At 41.4% G+C, this 14,855-nt stretch overlaps 1 protein-coding gene across 1 annotated transcript in view; it reads right to left on the reverse strand.

The window, feature by feature from the left end:
* EGFLAM (EGF like, fibronectin type III and laminin G domains) overlaps positions 1 to 14,855 on the reverse strand; it is a 73,492-nt gene that overhangs the window by 37,123 nt on the left and 21,514 nt on the right. Inside the window, exons 4-7 of the mRNA XM_075740432.1 lie at positions 13,931 to 13,957; positions 9,465 to 9,582; positions 9,068 to 9,203; positions 2,347 to 2,513 (exon numbers count right to left, since the gene is read on the reverse strand). Coding sequence (XP_075596547.1) covers positions 2,347 to 2,513; positions 9,068 to 9,203; positions 9,465 to 9,582; positions 13,931 to 13,957 — 448 coding nt within the window. The remainder of the gene's footprint in view (positions 1 to 2,346; positions 2,514 to 9,067; positions 9,204 to 9,464; positions 9,583 to 13,930; positions 13,958 to 14,855) is intronic.

Below are 14,855 nucleotides of genomic sequence, written 5' to 3' on the forward strand. Positions count from 1 at the left end.
TCACAATAGAAGTTTAGCTTTTCTACTAATGCAGAATGTACTTGTGTATTTGGTTAACATCAAACCAGTTTCTTGCACAGATATCATCACTAAAGCCACGTGAGAGCTGCTATATTCCTGCTTCCAGAAAGCCACAGAACTTATTTCTAAAGGCACTGCCTTTGAACAGCAGTCCTTGCTCTGCAAAAAGCTGGTTGTTATCAAGGCAGATATCCACAAGATAACACAGGCTTTCATGGATAGTGGCTGTTTGCAGTTTTAAGCCTATTTGCAAAATCCACCCTGGAAACTGAAGAGCAGACTGGCAAAGGAGCCACACTTGCAGTTGCCAAAGGACCCAGAGTTTGCTAAAGTAGCCCTAAATACAAGTGCCCTGGTTAGGGCTGGAGCCTGCACGGACGTGACATGGCCCCAAGCTGCAGGAGATCTGCCCGCTCATGAGGGTGTCCCCCAAGCACTCCCAGCCCCGCTGGTGCAGGAAGACCAGCCTCTCGGCCACAGCAGCACCCATGTGCCTGCATGGACCTGCGCAGAGTTTTTGAGCCCATTCAGTGCAACATGCAGAATACATTCACTTTGCAGATTTGATCCAGGCACAGAGTCATGCCCCCGTGAACCTCTCCAGAAATCAGTGTTTACATACACAAGGCATGAATCTGATTCCAAACTCTACTGACAAAAATCCATAGACATCTTGATAGGTCTCTGCAGAACAGGAAGTTTCCAAAGGCAAAGTGCCTTTCCTAGACTACTGCAGTAATAAGCATAGCATGAAGACTATTCCACTCTTATTAACAGAGCTAAATGCTTTATCTTTTCTGACCAAAGAATGCAGCCAAAGATAAACAGGATACCAACGAGCACACAAGCATGCCTGAGGCAGCAGGAGCTGAGCTTTGAGGATCCAGGGACCAAGGAACCCCAGAGCACGCTGCACCTTTGTGGTTTTCACAAACATTTGCTTCAGAAGTTAAACTTACTAGTTCAGCACTCATAACAAACCTCATGCAAACTGTTCAAGGGACTGAATTTATGACAGAAGGGAAAAAAGAATGGAAATGCCATACAAGAGTCAATGAAAACAAAGGATTCCAAGGTAGGGAGGCAATTTAGAAATAAATCCTTAGCGGCTTCAATTGGTGGATCACTAAGGATGTGGTCCACATTTCTGCAGCATGCAAATACTTCTTGCAGAGCTCACAGTCCTACCTGAATATCAGTTGCTCATTTTCTACCAGTTAATTAAAGATCATTTGCAATTGAGCATGCAGGTGAGAAAAGAAAACAAAGTCAGTTTCGTTACTCTTTTTTATAGTTCATTAATCTGTTAAAATTATATCCAGGCATTTTCTTCTGTGGTATTCTATCTCCTATAAATGCCTTCAAAACTGGAACTTAAAAGTACTGAGGCCTGTTAAACATGACAAAAAGTTTGGCACGTTAAGGATATAACTGAGTTCATCCCCATACCCTGCCAGCCCAGGCTCTGCTCCCTGCATTGACTCTCTTTGGGACACTGGGGTTTTTTGCTGTGTGAGACGTGATTTGTACAATTTCCAGTGTGCTCTGTGTCTGCCTGGTTGGGAATCGCACATACAGCTATGACTTTGGGGGTGATGAGGAGCAACAATACCTCAAAGTCAGCCCACAGAGACACTAGCACTGACAGCGGATTATATCCCAAGGAAGGCCATCAGGAGATGTGCACAGCACCTACCCCTTATTGCAATGTGCATGGCCTACATTGCTACACAAATTTGAATACAATAATTAACAAGTTGTGATTATTTAAGTATATCTGAATGCATTTTCACCTAATATTTTTGCTGATCAAAATGGGATGTTTACTTCTTTATATCATTATTTTCATGATTGTACATAATAGTTTATGAGCCTTACTCCTCAGAAAATCATATAGATTTGCTTTGGTCTTTCAGAGTTGTTTAAATTATAAATGTAATATATACAGTTGAGTTTCAAAGAACAGAAAGAAAAGATGAACAATAGACTTGTCTCTCCCATTTTTCCCCATGATATTCCCTTATCGGTTCTGCATGAAGCCAGCGCAAAAGTCAGTAAGTAGCGATCCAAAAATATCTGACGATGACCTCCAGAGCAGCAAAATGGCATGAGAGCTTCTGCTTGGAGCTTTTAAAATCTGTGCTTGTGGCTTGACTTTCACAGGATGCTGCAAGCTCCACGGAAAGGTGCCAGACTGGGGGTGCCTGTGCTTGGAGAGTGACTCTTTCCACCCGCAGCCCTCCACAGGCTACTCCAGATACACTTTATTTACAGGGATACTTTATTTTTATAAAGCTTTAATTACAAAAAGGTGGTTCTACTCACTGAATGTTCGGATGATATCGCTCGGTGCACTGGCAGGGCTGGATCCGTAGGAGTTTGCTGCTCGGACAGCAAACTGATACTTGGTGTTTGGGAGCAGTCCTTTGAGAACCATGGACTCCATCTGGATCTGCTCTCTTATTATCGTCCAGTTGCTGTCAAGGTCTGGCCTTCAGGATCAAACAAAGCCAAGATCATAAATAATTAAAGCTGTCTGTGTAAATTAATTGCCTTTAAACTTTCCTGGGAAATAAACAAAATAAATGAGATATAAGCCTGCTACATCACCACTGAAATCTTTCACTCTTAAGGGGTCAGACCGTGCAACTATTACTAAGCTGCAAAGCCTGTGATATCAAAACTATACAGTGATACAAAACCAATATTCAGATTTTGCTTATAAAGCCAAGGATGTTATTTAGAGGACAGTTTGACAAATCAAGTTCGGTTATCTGTTTTCATGGATTTTGGGTTCACAATTTTAACATGGAGGTATATCACCCACAATACCAAATCCTCTATTTGGCTGTATAAAGCAATACTTCACAATAGAGGGAAGGATCCTGATTTATTTCCAAGAGTTTGTGCTCTAATGTCACTAAGCCCTTTCAAACATATACAAGCATTAGCAGGATGAGAATCTAATATTTGATCTCCCAGGCAGTCAGGTTACTGAAAATCTGAGTCCCAAGTCTTGTCTTCAGGAAAAAAAAAAAAAAAAAAAAAGCCAGAATAATAATGCAGAAAACCTGGTCTAGATATGTAGATTTAGATTAGATATTAGGAAGAAATTCTTCCCTGTGAGGGTGGTGAGGCACTGGCACAGGTTGCCCAGAGAAGCTGTGGGTGCCCCATCCCTGGAAGTGTTCAAGGCCAGGTTGGATGGGGCTTTGGGCAACCTGGTCTAGTGGAAGGTGTCCCTGCCCATGGCAGGTGGGGTGGAACAAGATGATCTTTGAGGTCCCTTCCAACCCAAACTATTCTGTGATTCTATGATTCTATTGTGCAACAAAATTACCATGTCTGCCTTTGGACAATGCCTGGTTAACTCCTGATTCATACTGGAAACCAGCTGTCAATAAATGCTTGCTATAAGTGCCATTATAATCCATCTGCAATCAGTACAACAATTCATATGGCAGTTTGGTCTCAAAAGTTTAAGTTCATATGTAGAGGGACCTCAAAAAGGGGAAGGCTACTTCAAATACTTTGAGAGAGTATTCTTAGGCTTTCATATCATTTCTGCTTTCTCTAAAAGTGGTCTCTTCTTATCAAAGAGAGAACCAAACGAGAAGGTAAATAAATGGGGAAAAAAAAAAAAGTTAAGTCTAGGCCACTCAAAATATTAAAATTGAAGCCTATGAAAGTAAAGTAGGGACAGAAATGACTTTCAGAGAAAAATTATTCCAGTGTCCTTTTCTGAGACGTCCTTGTGATATTTATTACAGGAAATAACCTCCAAGTGCTCCCTCAATCTACCGATGTTTACATAGGACTAGCTGCAAATGTCTCCAACAGTCTTCCAATGAAAATTATAGCACAAGGCAGGCATTTTGTATTTGTTTATTTGCAGCTGGAAAGAAATGCCAAAGTTAATGCATGTTTTCTTTTACCAGTCAATACAAGATTTTTTTAATCACTGAGGTTTCATTGATTTGTGCCAGCAGGGCAAATGCAGTGACAAAGCAGCAGCTCCCAGCTGCCTGGCTCCTGTGTGCAATGGCACACAGGGTGCAAATATTTCATTGTCCTGCTAAAAATAAAAAAAAAATAATCAGACAAATGCATAAGATGTAATAACAACTAAACAGACCATCTTAAGTCACCCTCCACCACCATTTCCTGGTAGACAGGAGGGCACTTATTTTGGCTACTCTTTCATTGTTTCCCTTCTCTGAGCTTTTGATGCCTGTGCCAAAATGAAAATGTATAGTGTTTTCCAAATGAAAGCTGTTAACATCGCTTCCTTCCACATGCTCACTTAGTAGTGTTTTCAATTTTCCTGTACACATCTTTTTTTGGCTCCAATTCTAGCCCAAGGAATTCCTGCTAGCTCAAGAGCAGTCTCACAGTCTCTCTGCAACAGACTCTGCCAATGTCTGCGCCCAAATGGAAACAACACACCTCTGATGAAGGGACCCAAAGGGAAGTATTGCACCTTATGAAGATATAGAAGATAACACAAATCATAGGCTAGTCTTCACTGACTGTGTCTCACAAGACTTCCTTCCGCAGAAGTGAATACTAAAGGAAATGCCTGCAAACGTGTAAGCATCTGCAGCTGAAGGAGAGGGAAAGAGCAAGATTTATCACTTGACCTTTGCTACTTCTCCAGAACATTCCCTGTGTGAACAAATCGGTACAAGATATAAAAAATGGCAAACAGATGGGGAGAGGAACACAACAAACGCAGCTGGTGACTGCATCCCGGACCAGCCAGCTCCCATGTTTTCTAAGCTGGTAACATTTTGTTAAAAACTGTCTTCATGGTCCTTTTTTTGCACCAAATTTCAGTCTGTGTCAACTTTTATACCAGAAGGGCTCATTTTGATGCCATTTTTCCCCATCTCTTTGCAGCGCTACATTTGCTGGACTGGCACAGCGGTCTCTGTTTCTGGCCGAGACCTCGCAGGGCTGCTCCAGACATTGAATCTGTGCACAGGGAAATCAGACAACTGCCATGGGCATTTTCTGCTCTTGAAGTTACAGGTCTGCACCTCCAACACAGAAATGCCATGCAGTAAGAATCTGGCCAGTGACAAAGTCAGAGTGTTTTTAAGATAATAAATATATAGGTAAAGTCAATAGGACTGGATGGATTTAAACCAAGGGCAGAATTCTGCCCCAAACATACCCAAAACATTTGGGTTATTGCTTTGCATTGTAATCTGGGGGCTGATTCAATTTAAGAAAGGAAATCTTTCTGATGCAGAGAATAGCAATTTTATTCTCCCTTAAACTTCATCTTAAAATCACCTGGAAATGATTTAACAGAGTGAAGCACCTGCTAGCAATCCAATTTTTCTAAGGTCTTTGATTGTTCTTTTGTGCCGTGTTTGTACTCATCTCGAGTGGCAAATTCATCTCTACGATTTTAAAAAAATATTCCTATAAATGTGGTGACAACTACAATACATTCTTATTCACTATGGAAAATAATAATTGTAGAAAATAATGTACTATAGGATATTTGGTTTAGTAATTATTATTATTTAGCTTTATTGTGACAGTTTCTACAAAATAGATCAACCAATACGCCAGGTCAACTTTGAGGAAAGGAAAAGCAGGCAATTTTCTAACCTCATTCTTTTGTTAAATATTCTTCTGATACTATCTAACATGGTTCAGCACTTCCTCCCTAATTTCTACATCTTCCACTCCTCTTTCTTCATTAATTACTTTTTGAAGGATTTAACCCTCACCAACAGTGATGTAATTGTTGAAGCAGATGTATCTTTTCATCCATTAATCAGGACAACAGTATTAAAGGTATTTTTGCTGGGCACTAGGAGGTGTCTCCTTGGTCAGGTCTGTTTTCAGGTTCTTTGCAAACAGAAGCAAATATGACTGCCCAGTTCAATGCAGCACCAGGGACAGATCAGCACAGAATGGGTTCAGGGACACACCTTTTTTGGGGGGGGGGGAAGGCTTCAAACTAATCAAGAAATCTGCCCACAATGCTATGCTGAATCGGCTCCACCCTAACATCTGTATACTGATAAATCTCCCCAGTTGTATTGACAAAACTTGCCTAGTTCATTGCAGCAGAAGTTTCACGTCATTATCGAGATACTGAAAAATTTCCCCAGAACGTCAAGATTAATATTGAAAGCTGTTAACTCCATCTACGTACCAAGGAGATGAAAAGAAAGTGACCTAATCCTTTCAGGGGATACTGCTGAAACACTTTTGGTTCTGTCAAAGCTAGCTGACTATAAAAATTTGGGTAAGTTAGTCTCCAAGTTTAGAAGATTGGGTAGGCATTCAACAGATTAAAAATGTGAGTATTTGGAGTATTCAAGTGAAAATAGCCAAGACATTTTCGATAATTAATTTTTATAGTACCTTTAGGGAAAACACCCAAACTAGTATGTCTATGTCCAGGGTCTCACTTTAGAGGCTTTCATAAGAATGCCATTTGCCATAAAATATTTCTCAGCATAAATGTATGCTATTAGACTATTTACACAAGCTTCCATAGACACCATTAGGTACTTTGGTTTTAACACGTTCTTTTGCACAGTCCCTATGGGCTGTGCAGTGAGCAGTGAGACTTACACTTGCCCTCCTGATTTGCAGCATTTAGCCAAGCTGGGATTCTGGTCTCCCTAGCATCCTCTTATAGTCAACAGCAGAGCAGAGCCTGAGTTAGCCCAGCTCCTCCTGCATCTGAAACCACCTGCAGCCCTCCACTGCCTAGGGTGAACCAAAAGGTCCCATGGGAAACACATGCAAATGTCTAAATAAAGGCCCAAATTTAGACTGCAAGTACAAACGGACTGTAGGTTAGCTCTGGTTCTGATCAGATTTTGACATGTGCAAACAATTAATGTATTGAATTTTCATGAGGTTTTAATCCCCAGTATCGCAGTTGAGCAAATGAAAAGACTGTTTTTCCCTCATCTCAGTCTCCTAGCATTTTTTTTCTAGGGTTAAAGTCATAAAGTTAGTTCTAAGGGAACTAAAATGATTTAAACAATGTCATGGTTTTTAGATGTTTGTGCTGCCCCCAAAAGAAATTACAGATTTGCATAAGAAAGTCATTAATTTTGCAAAAGCACAGGATAATATTGTATTTCTTCGACATAAGAAGACTTAATTCTAAATTTACTTGCACTGTTTTGTTTTGCTTTTACAGTGGTTTAATTTAACAGCTTTAATTCATGTTAATACATTTTATAGTAATTAAAACTATATGGAGCAACAGACAATGAAGCTTAAAGTTAAATCTTTACCTCTAACTGCAATTAGGGCTTATGGCTCATTGAACTTTCTCCAAATATATAATCAAGCTTCCAAGTCTAAGAGAGCATAATCCCAAAATTAACAAATACACTCCCAGCTCAGCTTTAAACCTCAAACTAAACATTGTAATCAAACCATTGTGCTGTTAGAAAATTCTTTCCCAAAGTCTAAAACCAACGAAACACTGAAATTTCAATTACTCGCATCTTTCGACTTAAACTGTGAAGGCAGCTTTCCACTCCCTGGCTGAGCAAAAACATTCAAGGGTGCACTTTCAGTGCATCAGATGGAGATGATAGTGCCCACTTCTTCTTCCATTAGCAGGCCCCTGGTGCTATGAAGAGGCGTACATAAACTTGCAGGCTCCACTGTCCCACCAAAGCACAGAGGCAGCAGAAATGCGTTCAATCAGAACCCTTCCCCAACAAAATCCCTTCTCCATCCACCAAGCAAATGAGACAGAAGAGGTGGGGAGAAGACAGAAAGGCTCAGTTAATGATTGTGTTCAAAAAATAGATGATGGAGAAATTTCATGGTAATGCTACAGCAGAGTTCACATGATGGCATAACGTATCTTCAGTCCTCATGTCCTGCCTCCCAGTGTAACGAACATTGGATGGCTTCCCACTAAATATGGGATATTTTGATTCAAACACAAAGAGCAACATAAGTTCACAAGTAGGTTTTCAGCCTGGGAATTCTTTTCATTATATCAGGATCTTCTAGATTGTAACCATACTTTGAGCACTGAAAACCAATAGTTCTTTCTGTCTAACAGCAACAATTCTTTTTAAAAAATGAGTGGGTTTTTCTGAAGAATAATTTTTTTACCTTTACAGCTCAGAATAGTTAAAGAAGCAATTCTCAGTTCTTATTCAGGAACCTGAACTAAAACCTGTCAGCAAGTGTCTACCCAAAGGATTAAACTTCCAAAGGCTGAATTTTGCATTCACTGTAAGGGTAAACATAGGGGCAAGCAAATGAAAATAAATAGCTTTGTATGCAGATATTAGCTTACACAAACATATGAACAGTCAGGTATGAATATTTGTTTGTGCATGCAGATACAACCACCTCCTCCTGACCCTTCATATGCATCTTATAAAAGCAACTTGATTGGCAACGTTTCACAGTTTGGTTCCATTACTTCAAATTTTAGAGAGTTCAACATAAAAGAAGAAAAAAAAAACCCACCAACACCTCACCTTCCCCAAAAAACTTTAAACAGAAAGGCCAACATTTCATGTAAACTTGATTAGCATTAGGATAACAAAGTAAGTCTGAGTTCTGCAAGCTCAAGACCCAAAAGACTTCTTTCAGATAAAACTTGCTGACATACTGAGTTTGGAATCCCTGGATTATTTCCTACAGCAGCCCAGGGTGCTCCTGCTCAGGGGAACTGCTCTGCCAAACACTCGTTTCTCAGCATGGTTCAATGGCGTTTGACGACAGGAGGAACTTAAAACTTTATTCACCTAGGCCTTTATTACAGGGAACGGATCAAATTAGACCTTATTTTCTTCAATCAGAAAGTATGACTTATTGGTGATTTTATAAGAAATTATATTATTTCTGGTTTTGTCTTTAAATTTTCACAGTAATTCAACACACATTGAGAGGAAAACTAAGTCTACTATACACCGTAAGTAAACAAATTGTGAGAAAAATCTGTATGCAGTTTAACAGTGCAGTTTAGGTTAAAAAAATCCCAAACTTGCAGTGCACAAAGACTGAATACAGACTCCACTGGCAAACTTGCCTGATAAACTCCACTGTGTAGTACTGGATGGGAGAACTTCCTTCGCTCGCTCCAGGCTTCCAGGATAACGCAACTTCTGAATCAGAAACTACCACGACCTGAGGCTGATAGGGCGGTGCAGGGGGCATGCACTTATCTAAGCCAGAAAAAATGCAAAGGAACAGCATTAAAGCAGACAGGATAATACACACAATAACCCAACACCCACAGATTTGGGGATCAAATTCATAGGCTTCTCCTCCCACCTGTTGCCCCTCTAAAACCCCACACTTGTGGAAAAATAATAGTTAAATATTACAATAGTGCACATGACAGGGATTCCGGTGCGAGTGACCTGCTGTGTTACAGGCATGTGCCCCGCTAGTTTTGCAATCGAAAGCCACGTACGCAGCATTACCTTGGGATAAGGTTGTCACGTCTCTGGGCATGCTGGGTCGTCCTTTCCCTGCCCAGCCGTATGCTCCCACGCTAACGCGGTGTGGAGTGCCTGGCTTTAGATCACCGATAACAACTTCCTACCAGAGTCAAGAGAAGGCAAGACAAGAACATCGTGAAAGCTTTTCCATGTAACTGGGGAGGGTGCTGTGATCTGGGATTTGGGGATCTTACACGGCATTTTCCATGCAGGCTCCTAGGAGGATTGTCCCCAGCCCAGCTCAGAAGCAACAAACACAAACAGCACCATGTGTTTCCTCTCAAGCTGCAGCTTCGCCCTGGGGAATCCGCAGGGGTGACCTGGACCCATTTCTCAGCATAACTCACAAGGTTGCAGATCGTTTGCATTTGCCGTCCGCCTTTTTTTGGCTGGTGAAGTCAAAGTCACATACTATTCCCTCCCTTGAGCCAATTGCTGGCATTCAGCATCAGTCTGGTGCATTTTCTTTTCTTTTTTTTAATCTGTTTTTTGCTTTGTTTTTCTTTTAAATCCATAGACTGTAGAAGCTCCTGAGAATGAAGCAAGTTGCTGCACTGTGAACTGATGTTCTTTAATTTCTCACGGAGCAGAGACCAGTCCCATTGCCTCTCACAATTTTCCTAGCCTAGCTATCAGTCTTGACATGAAGCGAGCATTTCCCTTATTTGTCCTTCTGCCACAAACACAGAAAGATTAACCCACAGACAGCTACTGCAAGGGAGGCGATGCCAACCTCCACGTGAAGAGCTTGTGCTGCTGAGTACTACTGTTCAGTGCAGCCTGCTCAAATCTCCCAGAAATTAGCAAACATCACCAAAAAATTACGTGTTATCACTAGCTGGTGCACATAGCATGGATCAGTTTCAGACATTTAGATCTGGTCTTTAATGGAGCACGTGTACATGCATATAGAAATTCAGTATTCTTTACCTGTACCCCATCTGTAGAGAGATGCAAATCCCAGATTTACAAATTTTGACAGCACATACAAGTAAACAGACATACCAGGTTCTACACCACAGACTGTTTTGGTGTGGAAAAAAGCACTGATAAAAAACTCTTTTACAGTGATTCTGCTGTTTTTCATTCTCTGATATTAAAAACATTATTCATACTACATGTGAAAATGCAGAGATGTCCTTTCTCTTCACGCTGGAACAGACTTTAAATCTGCATTTCCAGTTGCAGTAAAATAGTAAACATTCCCAAAATTTTATTAACTGCTAAATTTCCTTATGATGGTCTTTTGGACAAAAATCTCCCTCTCTATTCCTTGGGGAACTTATGTTATTACTACAACATTGTTCGGCAACACCCTGCCATCTGTCATTTCTCTAGTCGCGGTTTTGGAGCCCCATCACTGATTTCCTATTAACATGGGCCACCTGACCATTATCCTGTTTTTCCATCATTCACCCTTGATCTGCTTGAATGAATTGGATTCATCTGAGAGAGATGATAACAATGCTGGAAAAGAAACTGCCCAGAGAGAGGCAGCAAGAACAGTCACAGCAAAAGATTTATCTGGGTCTTTCAGTCTTATAGCTGAAGTGCCTGGGATCTTTCAAAATGTGATCTGAAAAGTCAGCACCTCCTCCCAATGACAATACTGACGATCCTGCTCCTGCCATTCCATCCTCCATGCCATACACACCGTCCATCCGTATTTAAACTGTGTGCATTTGTTCCTGCCAGGATCCCTCTTTATATCCATTCTTATGAGAAAAAATTTGTATTGTTTTCACACTACGCAGGAACTTGGCCTCTGCAGAGAGTGGGATATCGATGTACTTGCCTCATATTATTATGTCCAGACTCAAGTCTACAATAAACTAAAAAGAATGAATCTCATTGACTACAAAGCCAATCAAGATCAAAGTCCTAATGTCTACTTAGGTATTTAAGTTCAACGTGTGTACCCTCAAAACCTCAGCAAGGTGCTCTCCTGGCTATCTGCTTCTTTCTTCTGGCAATGTCCTCTCCATGAACACAACAGCTGGACATATAGTAAGTACCTTTGAGATCAAGTATCTTCTAATCTTCTAGGATCAAGACATTAGTGAACAGGTAAAGATTCAGGACATCATCAAGCTACCCTGACTCGTGGCAATCTCAGGGAATACCCACCTCACATCAGAACACTGTCACATACGATTCTGGAGAAGAAACACGTTTACTTGTACCCCACTGTCCAGGGGCCTGGGAGTACATATTCTACCTCTTTTTTTAATTGTATTTAGAAGGAGGGTCTTAAACCCAAGTTTTCTCCATCCTGGAAGAGACACAGTGGCCTCACAGATAAGGAATTTAGGTGGCATGTGGAAGAGTTAGCTCCTCATCATTCTTGTAGTCTTTCTTTCCACTCAGATTGCCTCTGTATTTTGAAGCAGGATACCCCAAACTGGACATTACATTGCCGGTGAGGCTTTATGAGGCACCAGCCTCACTTTCTTGTCTTACACAATACTCTTGCTAAAACCCTGCAAAATGACATTTGGTATTTTCATTACAATCTCACATTCTTGAATGGGGTGAAGCAATGTGATGCCTTTTCTGTGGTAGAGGAGTCAGGTATACATAGGAACTGCGTGTCCCTCCCTGCCCTGCCACACAGCTTGCCTTCCCTCCAAGTGTGTTGAAACTGTTTGTGAGGCTGCGCAGTGAGTCGCCTCACAGAAACCTGGATTACAAATTATTTTCCAAAGAAAACCTGTTTTCTGTTTTGTTTTTTTTTAATCCAAAACCCCATCAAACCCTGGATTACAGCCCAGCTGCAGAAACCAAGCTGGGTTTAATGACACTTGATCCCCCGAAAATTCTTCCCTCCACTGCTGGTCTCAGCTGGTGACTCCCCATTTTGTACTGGTGAATTTGGTGATTTGATAGGGAGCACCGTTGTTCTCTAAGGCTCTGCGCCTGACCTAAAACTTCCCACCTTTAAAGCCTGCTAGTTTTTCTTGCTTTTTTTCTTCTTTTTTAAATATTTGTTCTCAACTTCACAAATATTATGCCCTGTAGAACAACTGCCTTATTACATTGTACTGCATCTGCACTTCTCCTTGCTGCTTTCACTTAGGAGTTCTCTATTACAAGATGACACAATACAGCTATAATACCTCATCCACTTTGCTAACACACAGGCACGTGCACACACGCACACACAGAAACAAGCGACCCAGTTCAGCTCTTGCTATGACAGTCTTGCACAGTCCAGAAAACTCTCTGAGAAAGCAGCAGGGTTGTACCCGGCACCAGGAGAGGAGGCTCAGTGACGGAAACATGAACTATGCAGACTTAACCACAAAACTATTGCAGATTTCTGTTGAGTTCAGTATGAATATAACAGAAAGCATTTCAGTGAGAACACCACTTCCTGAGGATTAATGACAGCTGGGAGCTGATTAATCCCAGTCAGTCACACTGCTCCACAAGTACCCCTCAGAAGTGTTATTTTTATCAAGCAGAAAAAAGGGCCCCAGCATGGAACCTCAATTCTGAACTGCCATAGTCCAGACTCAGCTCAGCTGGGATCAAACCAGATAGTCCTGGTTCAAGTGCATCCTGAGGTGTCATCCGGACATCAGTTTCCTACAGTCCCACCAAACTTCCCTTAATTCAGACCATGACAGTTGTGCAAGATCCACCAACTTTGTGGGATTTCTCCATTCCTAGAACAGCTCTCAGAAAAAAAAATTTTGCAAGAGGTTGTTGATGTTAGGGATTTCAGTTAAACACTGAAATCACTGCCCTTATCCTACCCAAACCTGAGCACCTCCTGCTTGCTTCCCCCCCCCAAAATAAACCAAATTTGTTCACTGCTCATAGGAACCAGACTAGACTAAGTGCAGGACTGGAAATAATTACTCTAAATAATTCACCAGCTGCAAAGCCATTAAGAGGGCTGGTATTTCTTTCAAAACTGTTTTATACTAGTTATTAGTCTCCCACCCCCTCCTGGGCGTTGCATGGCTGGCCTCTTCCCGCGCTCCTCCTCCTCGGCTCTCGCTGGCCTGGCTCAGGTTTTGCCCTCTCCGTCTCCTCTCCCACTGCCGGACTTTGTTCTTCCCTGCCACTGCGTGTCTGACTACCCGACTCTCCCTGTCCCCTGTAAGTCCTCACTGCCCGGATATAGCTCATTTTTTACACAAGTTTACTTGATTAAAACAAGACATCCATAAATAGGTTAGATGACTGAGAGAAAAGTTTATCCATTGCTGAAAAGGGACCTCCTGTACCTGCATGTGTCCACCTTCTTCACCTCTGGATTTTGAGCTTTCACTACTATTTGCCACATTTTGACTACAAAAGATCCTGTGTAAGTGCTAAGTAGACTCGGCATTTGAGATCAACTTTTGTGTGTGAATCTGTGGAAAGACCAGGTCAGGAACCTTCAATTATTTCATTTTAAATCACAGCTGCAACCAAGTTTCATCTGAAGCAATACTTACAAAAACTGCTTGTCCTTCAAGTTGACCCTAGGAATAAGCAAAATAGGACTTGTTAATGAAGTAACATTCTAAAAACTGATGGCAAAACCACATAAATAACAGTTCAGGGAATTAAAACAAGGCTAATGCTGCAACCTATAGTAGTCTGTGCCTGTTAGTCATCTGTGTGAGTACTGGGATAGACTGTTCTCCCAGTGAGTAAGAATTACTGTGTCAGGATTAAGATTAAAAAAAAAAAAAAGTTCTGTTTGATCTTTGTTGGCACTACTAGCAAGAATGTTTTTTGGGAAAAAAAAAAGCAAGTGAGGAATGCAGAGATAAAGATCAGAAGGGAGAAAATAATGCATAAATAAAGAAATAATATATCATGGCAATGATAGTCTTTCATTCACCATGATCCCAGAAACCTGCAGGACTCAGATCTGACAACCAAGTGACAGAAAACTGCAGGAAATCTGAGCATCCCCCTCACTCATGCTTCTCACAGGGAAGGTTTCCGAGCACTGCCCAGCAAGGATCAGGAGATATCAGCAAATGCATTTCATCGAACATCAGGTGGGGAGGCTGAAGGAAGAGGGGGTGAGGAAATAAAGGAGAATGAAAACGAGCTGAAGAGAAAGGAGGAAAAAACTGAATTGTGAAGAAGCATCACCAAATAAACACTGGAAAGCCTGTTAACGCCCCTCTGTGCGCACATGTAAGCCTTTGATTCCTGTGCTGGTAATGTTGCTGTCTTGTGGACGGACTGCCCTTTGCAGTGCAGTATTAAAGTGCACCCCTCACAGCACCCAGCCTGTAATACCCCTTCACTCTTTGCCCAAGCAGAGGCTGGAAAATCTGCCTTGCTGAACTGAAAAAAACCAGCTTCTCCGCACTGAAGAAGCACCAGCATGTTTTGAGAATACCCTTTAAAAGCAGACAGTAT

This window comes from Balearica regulorum, chromosome Z (genome assembly GCF_011004875.1).
Source record: "Balearica regulorum gibbericeps isolate bBalReg1 chromosome Z, bBalReg1.pri, whole genome shotgun sequence".
In the NCBI taxonomy this organism is placed as follows: Eukaryota; Metazoa; Chordata; class Aves; order Gruiformes; family Gruidae; genus Balearica; species Balearica regulorum.